We start from the raw sequence: 17,159 nt of genomic DNA on the forward strand, positions 1-17,159 counted from the left end.
GATGAACTTACCATCATCTAAAGTGATGTCCTGTAGACCAATTGTTGAAAAGTTAGGTTCCTGCTCTTCAGGTTCAGGCTTAATGTTCACAGTTGCCTCATCAGGTGGAAATGAAGCTGGATCACACAAATTGCGACATATTAAGGATGAAGGTGCAGAAAGACCTCCCCGGCCTGTACTTTGTGCTTGAGTTGAGTGCTGTCCAGAATGCATTCTGGTGGCTAGAGATGGTGATGAGGCAGTTCCTGAGCTAGGAGATTGGTAAGGCATAGGCTGTAGCTGAGGAGATGGTGGCCCAGAAAGTGGTGAACTAGCCAGGGGATGAGAGGCTACTGGGGAAGCTGCTGTACCAGACCCTGAATGTGAAGGACCATATGTAATGGGCTGTAACTGAGGGGAAGGCTGGCCTGCGACCTGGTCAGCCCCTGGAGAAGAAAGAGATCTCTGTCCTGTGGTTGAACAATGGTATCCCATTGACTGCAGATGAGGCAGGGTCTGTACCGAATGAGGTGTGTGGGCTAAGAGATGTCCTGTTGGGCCTGAATTTGAAGAATGAAAAGGTATGGATGACGATGGTTGACAGCCAAGATTTATTAAAGTAGGAAGAGCTGCATCCTGTGGAAACAAAACCGGATCAAATTCTTGACTAGAGGCAGCATTAACTGGAAGACAAGTTGGTCCGTTGTACACAACATTAGTTTGCATAGGCTGATAGGAAGACCCCACAAGAGGTGTTGGTGTGACTTGAAAAGGCTGGTGCATGACTGAAGAAGGTAACATATGCTGTTCTTTACCAGCGCTTTCATCCCTACACTGCAACTGTGGCAGATGAGATGAAGTTACCATGGATGCATATGTTTGCTGGATGGGACAAACCAAGCTTCTCTGTGTTGACAGTACACTGTTATGTGGGTGTCCTGTGTCTGAAGAAGGCCTCTGGGTCTGGGCAGGATGAGGCACAGACAATGATGGAACTGAAGACAAGTCAACCTCTTCTTTGTGTTCTTGCTTCATCAAAACTAAAAAGAAAATGATTAAAGCAAACGTTATTACATAATACATACAATGATTATCAAAGGACTTCATTCTAGGCTACATAACTATAGCATGTATCCAAGTCAGGGGTTAAAAATTCAAACGCCTTCAAAAAAAATTCAAATGCCTTCAGAAAAGGCAAATAACATAAAACATGTCAAGTCAGCAAGCAAAAGACAACAGGGAGTGGTTCTTGTTCTAAAAGTACTCACATTAAAAAAAAACAGTACCACACAGAACTCTATGAAGAGATGTGGAAAGACCTCTAATACGTTCCTAAGTAACAAAAAAAAGTGAGGTGCAGAACAATGTGTACATATCACAATTCTTTTAAAATACAGTGTATGTGTGTGTGTGTGTATATATGTGTGTGTGTATATATATATGTATATATGTGTGTGTGTGTGTGTATATATATATATATATATGCATATGTATATGTACACATGTTTTTGCTTATATAGGTATGGATACGCAAACCTGGTAACTGCTGTGTTTACTGCTGGGAACAAAACTAGGTGACTAGGGAATAAGAGCAAGAGGCAGATTTAGTTTTTACTATGTAAATTTTTGTGCTAGACTAGCAATACACAATCTCAATGTTTTTAACCAAGTATATACATTACCTATTTAAAAATAAATGATTTTTATGGGGCGCCTGGGTGACTCAATTGGTTGAGTGACTGACTCTTGATTTCGGCTCAGGTCATCTCATGGTTTGTGAGACTGAGCCCTGCATCAGGCTCTGTGTTTGGGATTCTCTCTGCTCGTCCCATGCTCACCCTTCTCTCTCTCTCAAAATAAATAAATAGGGGCACCTGAGTGGCTTAGTCAGTTAAGCGTCTGACTTCAGCTCAGGTCATGATCTCCCAGTTCGTGGGTTTGAGCACCTTGTCGAGCTCTGTGCTGACAGCTCGGAGCCTAGAGCCTACTTCAGATTCTGTGACTCCTTCTCTCTCTGCCCTTCCCCCACTCACACTCTGTCTCCGTCTCTCTCAAAAATAAACATTAAAAAAATTTAAATAAAAGATACCCCAAACTCTACAGCCTAATAAAAAAGCTTGAATTTGCAATCTCTGATCTGAAACCTACCAGTCCACTGTTTTTGCATAATGCATAATATACCAGAGATCATGAATCTAATATTCATAGAGCTTCTAGTTTACAACAGTTTTCACATGTACCTCATCTGAGGAACCTCATTTGAGGCACCTCATGTGTACCTCATTTTATCCTCAACCATCATCAGGCACATTTACAAGAGGAATAATGAGTGATCAAAAAAGTACTGGGATGCACAAAAAAACTGTCAGAGCTAGTAAACAAATTCAACAAAGTTGCAGGACACAAAATCAGCATGTAGAAATCGATTGTATTTTTATAGACTAGCAATACACAATCTGAAACGGAAATTAAGAAAACAACCTCATTTGCAATAGCATCAAAAAATAAAATACTAAAGAATAAATTTGACCAAGGTAGGCAAAACTTATACACTGATAACTACAAAACAGTGCTAAAGAAATGAAGGAAGACCTAAATACATGGAAAGATACCCTGGCGTCATGGACTGAACGACTTAATTAACCACGAAGAACGCAACTCTCTCCAAAACAATTTTCAGATGCAATGAAATCCCAACTATGTTTTTTGCAGAAACAGACTTATCCAAAAATTCATACCAAATCCCAAGGGGCTTTAAATAGTCAAAAACAATCTTGAAAAAGAACAAAGAAAGAGTACTCACACTTCCTAATTTCAAAACTTACTACAAAGCTACAGTAATAAAAACCAAGTGGTACTGGCCTAAGGACAGATGTATAGACCAATGGAATAGAGAGCCCAAAAGGAAACCCTAACATAAACAGTTAATTGCTCTTCATACAAGGGTGCCAAAACTATTCACTGGGGGAAAGAACAGTCTCTTCAACAAATGGTACAGGAACAATGGGACATCACATTCAAAGTAATGAAGATGGAACCTTATCCAAAAATCATACACAAAAATTAACTCAAGTGGATCAAAGACCTAAACGTAAGAGCAAAAACTAAATTCTAAGAAAAAAACAAAGGGCAAAAAAAGCTTCATGACATTGGATTTGGCAATGGTTTCTTAAGTATCACATACCCTGAACATACACACAACAAAAACAGATAAATTGGACTTCATCAAAATTAAAAACCTCTGACCATGAAAAGACACTATCAAGACAGAGAAAAGATAGCCCACAGAATGGAAAATCTACTTGCAAATAATATTTCTGTAAAGGGTTTAATATCCAAAATTCGTAAGAACCCCTACAAATACCAACAACAGGACTGAACCAAAGACTTGAGTGTGACCCCTGGAATGATCTAGATGGAAGTGTGTGTGGGTGGGGGAAGGTACCAGCTCTCTTCTCTAGGACTGCTAATTATGAAGATGAAACAAACCTAGAGATGCCATGTAAGTAAAGCCTGCCTTAGAGCAAAGCCAACAGAAAGAAAAGCAATGTTAAGATGAAGAGAAAGCCTAAGCCCTGGGACCACATTGCTTGAGCTGAAGCATGCCTAAAGCCAGCATTCCAATTAACTGTCCAGTTACATGAGCCAATACAATTTTTTTGTTAAGCTAGCTTAAATGGAGTTTTTGTCATTTGTACCCAAAAGTCCTAATTCATTTCAAAACAACCTTTAAGAGGCAAGGATTATTATTACCCCTGAAGACACTAAATCTCAAAGTGGTGTCACAAGGACCTGAATCCAGGTTTTTCTGCCTTCAAAGTCCATGCTTTTAATCACTGCACTATACTATATTAACAAGAAAGATTATAGTTCATCATTCCATCACACAAGCAGAGGCTATGATTACCAACCACTATCCTTTATCACATCAAAAAATGTATTTAAGATGATTTAAGATCTACCTGGTGAAAGGACTGCTTAACATAGAAATCAATGTATTTTGCTTATTTTATTTAATATGTTTATCAAAACAGAAAACCATCAGTTAATTTTTTGTATGTCAAAGCAATGGACTTTATTGTTTCTCTTGGGCAATACTTCCTCCAGTCCACTTTTCTAAAAGTTACTGACTTTATCCTCCTACTGAAGTACTATAATTCATTTAAAAATAATTTTCCTAGGGGCGCCTGGGTGGCTCGGTCGGTTAAGTGTCCAACTTCGGCTCAGGTCATGATATCACGATCCGTGAGTTTGAGCCCTGCGTTGGGCTCTGTGCTGACAGCTCAGAGCCTGGACCCTGCTTCAGATTCTGTGTCTCCCTCTCTCTCTGACCCTCCCCTGTTCATGCTCTGTCTCTGTCTCAAAAATAAATAAACATTAAAAAAAATTTTTTTAAATAATTTTCCTAAATTGACATCTCATTGTTCCAAGTTTGTATGAGCTAAACTAACATAATTAAAATTTTCATGATCTTCACTAAAATGTAAGTACTTCATTTTATGTCAAAAGAAAGTAACAGTGAGAAGCCAAGCATGGTCAAACCTCATCTGGCCATTTAACAAACCCATCAAGTACAAATCTCCTCACAAAAGCATGTTCTCAATCTGAGGAAATGAAAGTAAGTAAGATTTAAAATAGCCCTGAGGTGACTGGGTGGCTCACTCAATTAAGCGAACCAGGTCGCTCGGCTCAGGTCATGATCTCATGGTTTGTGGGATCGAGCACTGTGTTGTGCTCTGCGCTGATGGCATGGAGCCTGCTTGGGATTCTCTCCCTCCTTCCCTCCCTCCCTCCCTCCCTCCCTCTCCCTCCCTCTCTCTCTCTCACACAAAATAAACAATCTGCCAACTGGTGAGCCCACTCCTAACAATGAGACAACACTTAAAAGAGAAAAAGTGTATCATGAGTCTTCTTATTGCTTCTGCACCAAAGTTAACATTCTAAACTAGGCTTCCATCCAGTTTCTGATTCTTGCTCAGGTATTTCAAGTGTGGTTCACCATATCTAACAACTCCAACCTCTCTAATGTTTTGGCGTACTCACTTTTTTTCTGACTTTAGCACAACTAGAACTTTTCCCCTGGACTATTGGATTCTTTTTTCCTCTTCTACTTCAGCTCCTACTCCGGTCCCAGGAAAGTCACAGTAAATTCCATATGCAGAGTTACATTTCTATATAAAAGAGGGAGAATATGCAAAAAAGCCTACTCTCATCTTAATTAATCCTGAATGGAGCAGGTAAGGCCCTTGGTTACCTAAGTGGTTGGTTGTCATGCACTAAAAAGGAGACAGAGGGACTAAAAACTGTAACATAGTATCTTTTTTTTTGCATGACCCAATCTTTATTTTTATGTTCCTGACCCACATCTGTGTACTCAGATTGAGAGTTCTGCTTTCCTAAATTGAGTATACTTTCACTCTGCCAAATCAACTGTCACTTTTTGTCTATAAAGGATTAAGACTCCAACCAAATCTAAGAAGTCCTCATTGACAGTCTATAGTAATTTATAGTAATTTATTCTTATTTGGAGGGAAGTACAGTTAACTCATAACTAGAATGAGTTGAATTTTAGAAACAGATTAACTCTACCTTTTGTGTTAAATATCCTCATTCTCGGGAAAAAAATCTCCTGGTCTAGTGCTTTTGAAACCATAAGAAGCCTCACTGTCTTCTTCAAGTACTGGATGTGGAAGAGTAGCATTCAAAGAGCTGGAGCTCTCTGGATTTCCCCTTTCTAGTACAACCAGAGTATCAAAGCTAGATTTTATCCTTTTTATATATTGCCTTTTTGCCTAAGATTTTGTTTGGGGAGTAAAACAATTTAAATTTGAAAAACCCTGCTTTAGACTTATGCCCTCATTGTATAGAGATTAACCAAGAGGGTACAGTCTATGGCAGAGCTGAATGTGACCTAACTGTAAGGCAGGCGTTCTCTCCCAAAAAAAGAATCACAATCCAAAAGTCTCTCCAATCAACTATTTAGAACATAGAATACACTTTCCTACAGGTAAAATATTACACATGAAAGTTTATCTCTAATGTTGTCTCCTAAAGCCCCACTAGTCTAAAACCAGAGATCACATGGTACGTCCAGTCACAAGTAACTACTGCTAGGCCTCAGAGGGAGGTATATTCCCTCAAACGCTTCAGGGATACTGGGGTGGAAAAGAGGGCTCCCACATCAGAAGATCTGAAGCTAGTGGTTGGGCAGAAATTCAGGTAACGCCACTAAGGAAGGGTTCTGTAATGAGGGTAATTTGTAAATCATACACATAATACTGGGAACAGTCTTCAAATTACTAAGTAAACTTGACTATTGGACAAATAGTGCTAAATGTAATTTCTTTTTTTTTTAATGTTGCAATTTCTTTGTTTTTTATTTTTTTCTAAGAGAGAGAGAGAGAATCCCAAGTAGGCTCTGCACTACTCATCCTGCACTACTCTGCACTACTAATCCCAATGCAGGACTCGATCCCACAACCATGAGATCATGACCTGAGCCGAAATCAAGAGTTAGATGCTAACCAACTGAGCCACCCAGGTGCCCCACTAAATGTAATTTCTAATTAAAAAAAAGTTATAACAGGGGCACCTGGGTGGCTCAGTCAGTTAAGCATCTGACTTCAGCTCAGGCCATGATCTCATAGTTCATGACTTTGAGCCCCACATTAGGCTCTCTGCTGTCCATACAGAGCCCACGTTGGATCTTCTGTCCACCCTCCTCTTTCTGCCCTTCCCCCACTTGCCTCTGTGTGTGTGTGTGTGTGTGTGTGTGTGTGTGTGTGTGTGTGTATACGCATGCACTCTCTCTGAAAATAAACATTTTTTAAAAATTTTAATAAAAAATAAGTTATTACACCTGAAAGTGACAAAGTATTGTACATCAACTAGACTTCAATGATAAACGTCAAAACAAAACAAAACAAAACAAAAACTCAGAACAGTTAGCCATTTGCAACTGATTATTCTTTCATTGGATATTTATAGTGGTCAGACTGCTACTGCTAGAGGGTTGTCAAAAAAGTAACAAATGGACAAATCCTTGAATAATAAAGAAGCAACTTCTGAATATCTAAAATTTTTGTAAGTAAAATTTAAAAGAATTGTCAGAAACAAAAAAAGGCTAAAATCTTTAATATAAATAGTTCATACAAATTAATACAACAAACAACTCTAATATAAGTATCACAAACTAGAATACGAGAAGCTATTAAAATTCTATAAAACTCTATCTGTTCATGAAGCAAAATAAAAATGTTTAGGTTACAAAATTAGTATACTGTATACATTTTGGTCCCATTTTTATTTAAAAAACCTTTTTTTAATGTTTATTTTGAGAGAGAGACAGAGACAGAGACAGAGCATGAGTGGGGGGGGGGGGCAGAGAGAGAGAGGGAGACAGAGAATTCGAAGCAGGCTCCAGGCTCTGAGCTATCAGCACAAAGCCCAACATGGGGCTCGAACCCATGAACCATGAGACCATGACCTGAGCCAAAGTCAGACGCTTAACCGACTGAGCCACCCAGGCACCCCCAATTTTTATTTTAAATTGTGTCTATAAATGGATCAAAAGGATCTAGGACAGAATAACAATTTCAGAGTGGAAGACAATTTTGGGTGTTTGAAATTATATTTTCAACTTGTCTGTTTTAAAAAATAAATTCACAGGAATATATTTGCTTTTGTAAAGATTTTATTCCAAATTTCACTTTAGAAAAAAATGAAAAAAGCCAAATGCTACAGAGAAAAGATAGTAATCAACCAGAACAAGGGCTGTCCAAACAATTCTTGAATCTATTTTTCCTTCTGTTAGTGTGTGCCACCTGATTTGTATTTTGTCAATCATAAGCCCAGTGATGACAGTTGTAGTCCAATCCAAAATTCTTTCTGCACTCTGGGGCCCCAATGATTTCCATTCTCATATAGAATGCCCTCCAGGACTCTGCCTTTATGTTGTCCTCCCAACTCATGAGCTGATAATGTAAGAGCATTATATTCTCTTTGTTCAATTACTACCACTATGATGGTAGCAATCAAAACCTCTATTCACTTATCCTGAGCTTTTTTTTTTTTTTTTTTAACTTTTTTTTATTTTTGAGAGACAGAGCAGGAGGATGGCAGGGGCAGAGAGAGAGGGAGACACAGAATCCGAAGCAGGCTCCAGGCTCTGAGCTGTCAGCACAGAGCCCAACGCAGGGCTCAAACCCACGAACCGTGAGATCATGACCCAAGCCAAAGTCTGACACTTAACTGATTGAGCCACCCAGGCACACCTCTGCCTTTTTTGCTTCAACAGTCCCAGAAGCTCCTCTTCTTTTTCAGGTTAGATTCTACAGTCTCTCATCTCCACAGCATTTGATAACATTCTTGGACTGTATGTCTTTAATAAATATCACCTTGGAGGAACCCTACTATTAATATTTTACCACCTGCCCTAAAGAATCTGAGTGCTGCTTAAGAAAGTTACACAGCCGGGCTAATTAATATTATTAAATTTATTAATATCAACATTAAAGGTACCCTGTGATCATGCCCAGAGTCCAATTATATTTCTGTGGTAACTTTCTCCCCCCTTTCTTTACAACAACTATTTCAAACTTGTCCATATTCTTCAAACTGCCAAAACACCCACAGTTCCCTCTACTCACAAAAGACTGCATGTCATTCTTTAAAGAAAAAAAAGTCAATGCTATTATATGGAAACTCCCTAAACTCTCCACTATTAAATTTACAAACCTAATATATATCCATCTTTTTCATCTTTACCTTCCCTCCTTTCCTTCTCCCAACTAAGGCCCATTCCAACTTTTATATTTGAAATTATATTCCTTCCCACCTTTCTCAGAAACCTGATATGCTTTATTATCATTAATGTTGTCTCTTCTGTATATTCAAAACACTCTAGTTATCTGAAGCATATTTTTAACCTTCTTGGGTCTCTGCCATACAAATCTCACTCTCCATAGTAATCTGAGGAAAAACTAAACTGGTCATTGACACCTTATAAGAAAACAGTAGAAATATGAGAGAAATGATTTTAATTTTTAATTTTTTAATGTTTCTTTATTTTTGAGAGAGAGAGAGAGAGAGACAGAGTGAGCAGAGGAGGGGCAGAGAGAGAGGGAGACACAGAATTTGAAGCAGGCTCCAGGCTCCATGCTGTCAGCAAAGAGCCCAAAACGGGGTTCAAACTCACAAACTGTGAGATCATGACCTGAGCCGAAGTCAGATACTCAACCGACTGAGCCACCCAGGCACCCCTATTTTATTTGTTTTTTGAAGTTTGTTTGTTTATTTAAAGAGAGAGGCAGAGCAGGAAGGAGAGAGAATCCCAAGCAGACTCCTCACTGTCAGTACAGAGCCCGATGTGGGGCTTAAACTCATAAACTATGAGATCGTGGCCTGAGCAAAGTCAAGCAGGCACTCAACTGAGCCACCCAGGTGCCCCTATTTTTAACTTTTTTTTAAATTGAAAATATTTGACATATAACATTGTGTAAAATTTAAGGTGTACAAAATGTTAATTTGATACATTCATATATTGTAGAGAAAATGATTTTATTGTAAAGTAGGCTCCACACCCAATGCGGGGGTCAAACTCACGACCCTGAGATCAAGAATTGCATGCCCTACCAACTGAGCCAGCCAGGTGCCCCGAAAAAAAATTTTTAATACATATTTGATCATGTCACCTCTCCGTTAAAGCTCATTTCTTACAACTCTTTTATTTAAAAAAAATTTTTTTCTTAAACCTTTATTTATTTTTGAGAGAGAGACAGAGTGTGAGCAGGGGAGGAGCAGAGAGAGAAGGAGACACAGAATCCGAAGCAGGCTCCAGGCCCTGAACTGTCAGCACAGAGCCTGATGCGGGGCTCGAACCCACGAATCATGAGATTATGACCTGAGCTGAAGTCGGACGCTCAACAGACTGAGCCACCCAGGCGCCCCATTTTAGAACTCTTAATACTCCATTATCCAACCAACCACACGACCTTCGTATATGTTGCTACCTTTAATTGGAATGTTTTTCCCCTACAGCCAGATTGCCTGGATTCAAATCTCACCTCTGCCACTTACTAGCTGAGTGACCTTGGTTCACGTATTTGCAAAATGGAGAGGGCAATATTACTTATCTGAGATGTACTCTAGCTTAACAGTTAGGAGCCCAGACTCTGGAACCAGACTGCCTGTGCTTGACATGTGGTTCTAAGACTGTGAGACTCTGGGTATATTACTTAGCCACTTAATTTCTTCTTCTGTAAAATAAGATAATAACCTACTATAAAGGTCTATTATGTGGATTAAAAGAATAAATACACAAAGGGCTTAGAGAGTATTATTTTTACATACATTATATATACCATATATAGAGTATGTATACACACACACATACATACATACATACATACATATATCCTGGTTTTCTCAAGCAGTTAACCCAAGCAAGGGTCCCTCTGTTATTTTTACCTATAGTACTGTATCCCTTTTAATCAGAGTCCTTATTTCAGTTTCTAATTATACATTTGTTGGTAATTAATTTATTGATTCACTAGATTATAAGTTCCATGAAAGAAGGAACTGAGAGAGGTTTTGTCCACTTAGGAGGCACCCTCAAATACTTACTGAATTAATATTGAAATGACTAACCAAAATCTTTCAAAAGGGTTGTATTCTATTTGAAAATGAATAGAAATATTTTATTACCAATAATGTATTAACATGATCAAGTAATATTAATTTTCAGATCTGGGAATATAAATGGCCTTTAGAGGCTTAAAGTGGAATACAGCCAGGCTTTAAAGAATAGGAATGACAAATAAGTGATCATTAATAACTAGTACCTTCTCAAATTTAAGTGTTTCTGTTTTTCATTTACTATAAACCATTTAAAAGTTTTTGCAACAGGGGTGTGTGGGTGGCCAGTCAGTTGAGCATGTGACTTCAACTCAGGTCATGATCTCATGTTTCATGAGTTCAAGCCCTGCATTGACACAGCACCTAGGACAGAGAAGGCCTCTAGAAATATCTGTTCTCTAACTATGTAAACATCAGCATGAATTACTGCATATAATATTTATGTGTTACTACCAAGAGCTGGAAAGTTACAGCATTTGAATTGCTGCAGAAAGAGGTATGGCAGCCTCCTTTGTTAGGGCACATCTATAAAACCAGAAACTCTGGAATCGACTTTATATAACCCACAGACCACAGTATACTACAGTTGCTACTTGCCAAATGAAAATCTAATGAGAGATTTTTCATCTGACTGGAAATGCTTGAGATGAACACACTGCCTTCTTGCAGTGTGCTAAGGGCACAAAGGAGTTTCACACATATTCACAAACACCTGCCCTTACTGTAGTGCTGGGGATTTCTGGTAGCTCCAGATAAACAGACTTAAAATCAAAATTCAACCTTCTAATCTCCTTATAATAAATAACTACAAAATAACAGCTAATATCACACCTAATATTTAAAGTCTACACAAACTTTACAGACGAGGCATATGTTAGGATTTTTATTGATTATAAGTACTCTATTGTAAACATTCTAATACAGGTTTCATTGAATAACTTTTTATTCATTATGAAAGCAAGCTCTGTGGTAAACCATCACAACTCCCCATACCTGGTGTATAAGTAAAACGTTGAGACTGGCTTTTTTTCCTCTTGCCATTGCAAAGATAAAAGTGCACCTGCACTGCAGCTGTAACTGCTGGGTTATGATATGGAGGAACTTCAAGGACAATGTGAGCCTAAGGAGCATGGAAAGTAGTAAGATTGTGTTACATTCAGAACTAAAAATGAAATGCACCTGCTAAACTCAGCACAACTCATGAGGCTTAACTACCCAGTGTCTCCCATCATAGATCATTATGCACATCAATTGGTCATGTAAGTCATCTGGAGATTTACTCTATGAAACTCTAGTCTCAACAGAGATAAACTCTTGAAAGTAAACCATTAAAGGAGAAATTGCCTTTTAGTCATCCAATTGGGTTTCTAGTTGGAACAGAAATAAAAACAGTCATTATGTACCATGTAGTGAGATATTCTGCACTACTGAATATTACACGTTACTATGTATCTTAACTGGAAGTCTGTCCTGGTTTTCAATCAGGTTTAATATTTCCTCAGTTGTGTTATAATTTAGATTTCTTACCTTAAACTTGATATTCAGAATGTTCTAAGCTAGCAATATAAAAAATTCATTTCCATATAAAAAATAATTTTACATAAGCAGAGTGAAACTGCAATCCTTAATCTAATTTCTCCAGGTCTCTGGAGAGCACTGTGGAAAGTGTTATTCTCTAACCCACAAAAAATTCTGTCTCCATTCCAATCAGGATGAAGGGACCACAGTGTTGAATCCCGGAAGGCTTAATGCTGAAAAGTTGCAAAAATTGCGCTAAATACACAAACTGCTTAGGGCTTGTTCTCTCCCCATTTTTTCCCATTCTATGTGGGCTTTACTGAATTTGATTTCTTCACTGAATTCAGAGAAATAAACTAATGATAACAGTAGTAAGAACCTTTTAATTTCTCCTTTCCTATACACAAAAAAGGCAAAGACACCAATTGTTTATCTTTCCTAAACTTTAATTTTAGAATAAGGAGAGTACCTATTTCATGTCCAAACTTCTAAAAATTCTAATTTACTTTTCTATTACTCATTAGATAAAAGACTCCTCATCTATAATATAAAGTAGCATTATCCAATGTTCTAAGCTTCTTAAATGTTTCTTAAGAAATAAATTTCTTACCCCTTGACATTTTTCCCGGATTATTTTCCCTTCTACCTCCCACTGAGGTCGTCCATCTATTAAAAGAAACAATTTACAGTTAAAAGTAATTCAAGTCACAAAGTATATAAACAAAATCTAATGTATTTAGTATCACAAGCTTATTGGCAAAGGCAATCTTTTCCTCAACGACTTCCATTATGAAAATAAAATGTGTACCCATGAGAAAAAATGGGGAGAAAGACTTTGGGCTGCCTTAGTTAGCAGGCCTCACAGTTTATTTATGTTTGAAAATCCTCTGAGAGCACCTTCACCAAGTGGTAGCCAACTCCTGCTTGTATGCCTTAGGTAATGGGAAACTCACTCTCTCACCAAGTAACCCATTTGATCTTTGGACAATTGCTGTTCGAAAGCCCTACAGGACAGATGAAATCTGCCTCCTTCCAGTATCCCACCACTGGTTTAAGAACTACTCTTTGCAGCCCCCCCAGTCCAAAATATTTTGAGTGGTTTTCTGAGACAGTATTTAAGATGTTTAAAAACAGCTATGTTTGGGGGCCCCGGGTGGCTCAGTCAATTGAGCATCCAACTTTGGCTCAGGTCATGATCTCAGGGTTCATGAGTTCGAGCCCCACATCAGGCTTGCTGTTGTCAACACAGAGCCTGCTTACGATCCTCTGTTCCCTTCTCTCTCTACCCTCACTCACACGCACACTCTCAAAAAAAAAAAAAAAAAAAGCCCAGCTATGTTTACATGTGTCTCCTTCTACTGATTAACACCCCCAGTTCTGCATTTACATCTTACACAATATTTAGCCTTCCTGCCCACTCTTCTATGAACACCCCTCCAGTGTGAACATCTCTCTCCAAATGCATCAAGCCCAGAACTGAATAGCCCAGGTGGGAAATGACACAGCATGGTACAGAGTGACTAAGGCTCTTATTTCCACTTTATGTGAAGATGCTGAGTCTGTTAATAAAAGTTTTCTGGGGTAGGTGTGCCTGGGTGGCTCAGTCAGTTGAGCATGGACTTCAGTTCAGGTCATGATCTCGCAGTTCGTGAGTTCGAGCCTTGCATTGGGCTCTCTGCTGTCAGCACAGAGCCCACTTTAGATCCTCTGTCCCCCTCTCTCTATGCCCCTCCCCACTTGCTCTCTCTCAAATATAAAAACATTAAAAAAAAGTTTTGGGGTAGCTGCACCATGCTGCCTTACACTTAGTGTGTGGTCAGCAAGATTCCCTCAGTCTACTACACTTCCTACTGCCAAGTTCAAACTCCCACGCTGCACTTACCTGGTTTTCCCCCCAATCCTTCTTAGGTTAACTTCTCCCTACAAGACTTGGTTTGCCAGGATCTTTTTAAATACTGACAGTCTTTGAATATATTTGCTAGGCTTTCCAGATTTGTGTCACCTAAAGATCTGACCAGCACATTTTCTGTCTCTTCATCCCAAGTGAATTGTCACCTGGGGAGAACCCCAACTGCTACTATAGCTCTTACTCCAGTCTGATGTTCAGTACTCTAAAGCATTCTTTTTAAGTCATGAGCATCTGCCCATTGACTAAACCCATATAAGTATCTTCACAGCTTGCAGGACTTCTTCATCTGGTCTGTGAAAACATCAGAAAAGACTCAATCCAATGCCTTCTAAATTGTGACTCTCATTTTTCAGTCCAATAAATAGATAATAGCTAACCCTGTGTATAACAGACACTAGAGACAAATGCTATGTCTACAAAGAAATACAGCTTAGTTCAACAATCGTTTGTTGGGTCCTGACATGCCAGGCACTTTGGGTTACTGAGATAGTGAAGATAAGATACTCTTACCTTCAGTCTATAAAAGGCAAATAAAAACAGTTCATCATAATAAATTGTGGTGGTTTCAATGACTAATAAAGGTGTACTCTAGATATGCCAAGAAGACAGAGTTCAGGGTCCTTACCCTACTCTTGGCATAAGGATAAGAGACAAGGAAGGCTTCCTGAGTTCTTGAACTGAGGCTGAAAAAGAAGGTAGAACTCAAGTGATATGGGTGGAAGGTTGGTCTAGGCCTAAGAGGACAAGCAAAGCCAAGATGGCAAGAAACTACACGACAGAGGAAACCATAAGCAGCTGTGTTGATGGAGTAAAAAGTATGAGGTAGGGAAAAATAAGAAATGAGGCTGAAAAGAAAGGCAACAGATTGTGACCTAAATGCCACATGAAGGGACCTAAAATATGAAGAGATTACTAAAGGTGCTTTCAGAATGGGAGTTACACAGTCACAAACTGCAATCTCATCTGAAACCAGTAATTGTATTAAGTCAAAAGTTCTTAAAGGTAAAGCTCTAGTTAAATGTATTCTATAATGAAACTGCATTATATACATACATATTTATTATATTCAGGCACAAATGAATTTTTTTTAATGTTTGTTTATTTGAGAGGGAGGGTAAGTGTAGAGAGAGGGGGACAGAGGATATGAAGCGGGCTCTGCACTGACAGCAGAGAACCCGATGTAAATCTCATGAGATTATGACCTGAGCTGATGTCAGACACTTAACCAATTGAGCCACCCAGGCGTCCCTCAGTGGGTACGTTAAAGTGCGTGTTAGGGGGCTTCTAGCTGGCTCAGTTGGTAGAGCATGCGACTCTTAATCTCAGGTTTGTAAATTCAAGCCCCACATTGGGCATGGAGCCTATTTAAAACAAACAAAAAACAAAAACAAAAGAATAAAACACATGTCAGAAGTTTGAAAGAAATAATGTAGTTATAGACAAAGATTTGACCAGCTGATGAAATTTCCTAGAATGAGGGAATATAATGAAAAGAAAGCTGAACCACAGAACCTTGGGAAACATCTATTTTTAAGGGCCAGAAAAATTGATTTAAAAAAACCAAAACAAAACAGTGGAGACATTTAAAAATGCGCCAAAAACCAGGTGAGTACAATCACACAAAGGTCAAGAAAGAAAAGAATGTCAAGGAGGAGGGTGGGTAGCTGAGTGTCAAATTTTTAGGTTATGATTTCAATATAATGGAAGTCAAAAGAGTACATAGCAGGTAAGGAAACGGCAGATGGTAGTTGACAGATTACTTGAGAGGCTGGATGATAAATGAAAACAAAATAAAACAACAGCTTATGAGGCTGACAGAGTCAAGGGAAAGGAAATGGTTTAGTATGAAAAGATTTAAACTTACTTAAACTCCAAGAAAATGTATTCAGTGAAAAAAGAGGTAATAAAATCATAAGAGATAGGCAATGAAAGCAACGTATAGCCTTAAATCTGTAAGTTTCAAAAGGATAAAAAACAAATGAGATTACCATTTAAGAAAAAGAAACAGGGGCACCTGGGTGGCTCAGTCGGTTGGGTGTCCGACTTCAGCTCAGGTCATGGTCTCACAGTCCGTGAGTTCGAGCCGTGCGTCAGGCTCTGTGCTGACAGCTCAGAGCCTGGAGCCTGCTTCTGATTCTGTGTCTCCCTCTTTCTCTGCCCCTCCCCTGCTCTGTCTCTCTCTGTCTCAAAAATAAATAAAAACAAACAAACCAAAAAAAAAAAAAAAAAACATATTGGGGCGCCTGGGTGGCTCAGTCGGTTAAGCGTCCAACTTCAGCTCAAGTCATGATCTCATAGTTTGTGAGTTTGAGCCCGGCGTGGGACTCTGTGCTGACAACTTGGAGCCTGGAGCCTGGAGCCTGCTTCAGATTCTGGGTCTCCCTCTCTCTGCCCCTCCCCCAGCTCATGCTCTCTCTCCCAAAAATAAATACATTAAAAAAAAAGAAAAGAAAAGAAAGTGAAAAGAAAAAAAATACAGACACTTGGAAACAGAAAACAAATACACAACTTAAAGGACCAATAAAGCCAAAGTACTATGGAAACACTGACTAAAAAACCAGAGATGGCACAAATAAATAATAGCAGGAATAAATTTTTTAAAAGGGATATAATTCCAGGGGTCCCCGGTGGTTCAGTCAGTTGAGCACCCAACAGTTGATTTCAGCTCAGGTCATGATCCTAGGGTCGTGATCAAGCCCCAGGTCAGGTTCCACGCTGACAGCAAGGAGACTGCTTGGGACTGTTTCTCTCTCTCTCCCTCTCTGCCTCTCCCCCTCTCTCCTGCCAGCATGTGCGCTTGCTCCCTCTATAAAAAGGGAGGGGACATAATTCAAATGCAGAAATAGAGTATTATAAGCGAATAAATGTCAACAAATTTGAGAACTTGGGTGAAATAAATAAAATCCTAGTGTGAAATAATAGGGAAAAAATATATTGATCTCTGCCTCTGGCTCCTGGTATAAAGCTCCTAAAATTCTTGTAATTTCCAAGTGGTAAGAAGAACACTAGGAGTACCTTTTGTTTTTATACTTGGTCTTTGACCCCAGTTATGACACACAGAAGTCCTAAATCCCTTGGAATTTCCTGTGATAAGACTATCTTTTGTTCTAAGGAGGTG

General features: G+C 38.9%; 1 protein-coding gene and 1 non-coding gene across 7 annotated transcripts in view; both read right to left on the reverse strand.

Annotated features, from left to right (window-relative positions):
* The window catches only part of NFATC3 (nuclear factor of activated T cells 3), a 135,777-nt gene that overhangs the window by 32,113 nt on the left and 86,505 nt on the right, over nt 1-17,159 (reverse strand). For 4 of the 6 annotated variants that reach the window (XM_053211298.1, XM_015068853.3, XM_027076040.2 and 1 more), the window contains 3 exons: nt 12,743-12,798; nt 11,608-11,734; nt 12-1,019 (listed from right to left, as the gene is read on the reverse strand). In XM_053211298.1, coding sequence (XP_053067273.1) covers nt 12-1,019; nt 11,608-11,734; nt 12,743-12,798 — 1,191 coding nt within the window. The remainder of the gene's footprint in view (nt 1-11; nt 1,020-11,607; nt 11,735-12,742; nt 12,799-17,159) is intronic. The other 2 variants (XM_027076039.2, XM_027076038.2) reach the window with 1 other exon arrangement.
* Nucleotides 7,423-7,507, reverse strand: TRNAQ-UUG (transfer RNA glutamine (anticodon UUG)). The gene has a single exon. It is a non-coding gene; the product is annotated as a tRNA-Gln (tRNA).

Source organism: Acinonyx jubatus, chromosome E2 (assembly GCF_027475565.1).
Source record: "Acinonyx jubatus isolate Ajub_Pintada_27869175 chromosome E2, VMU_Ajub_asm_v1.0, whole genome shotgun sequence".
NCBI lineage: Eukaryota > Metazoa > Chordata > Mammalia > Carnivora > Felidae > Acinonyx > Acinonyx jubatus.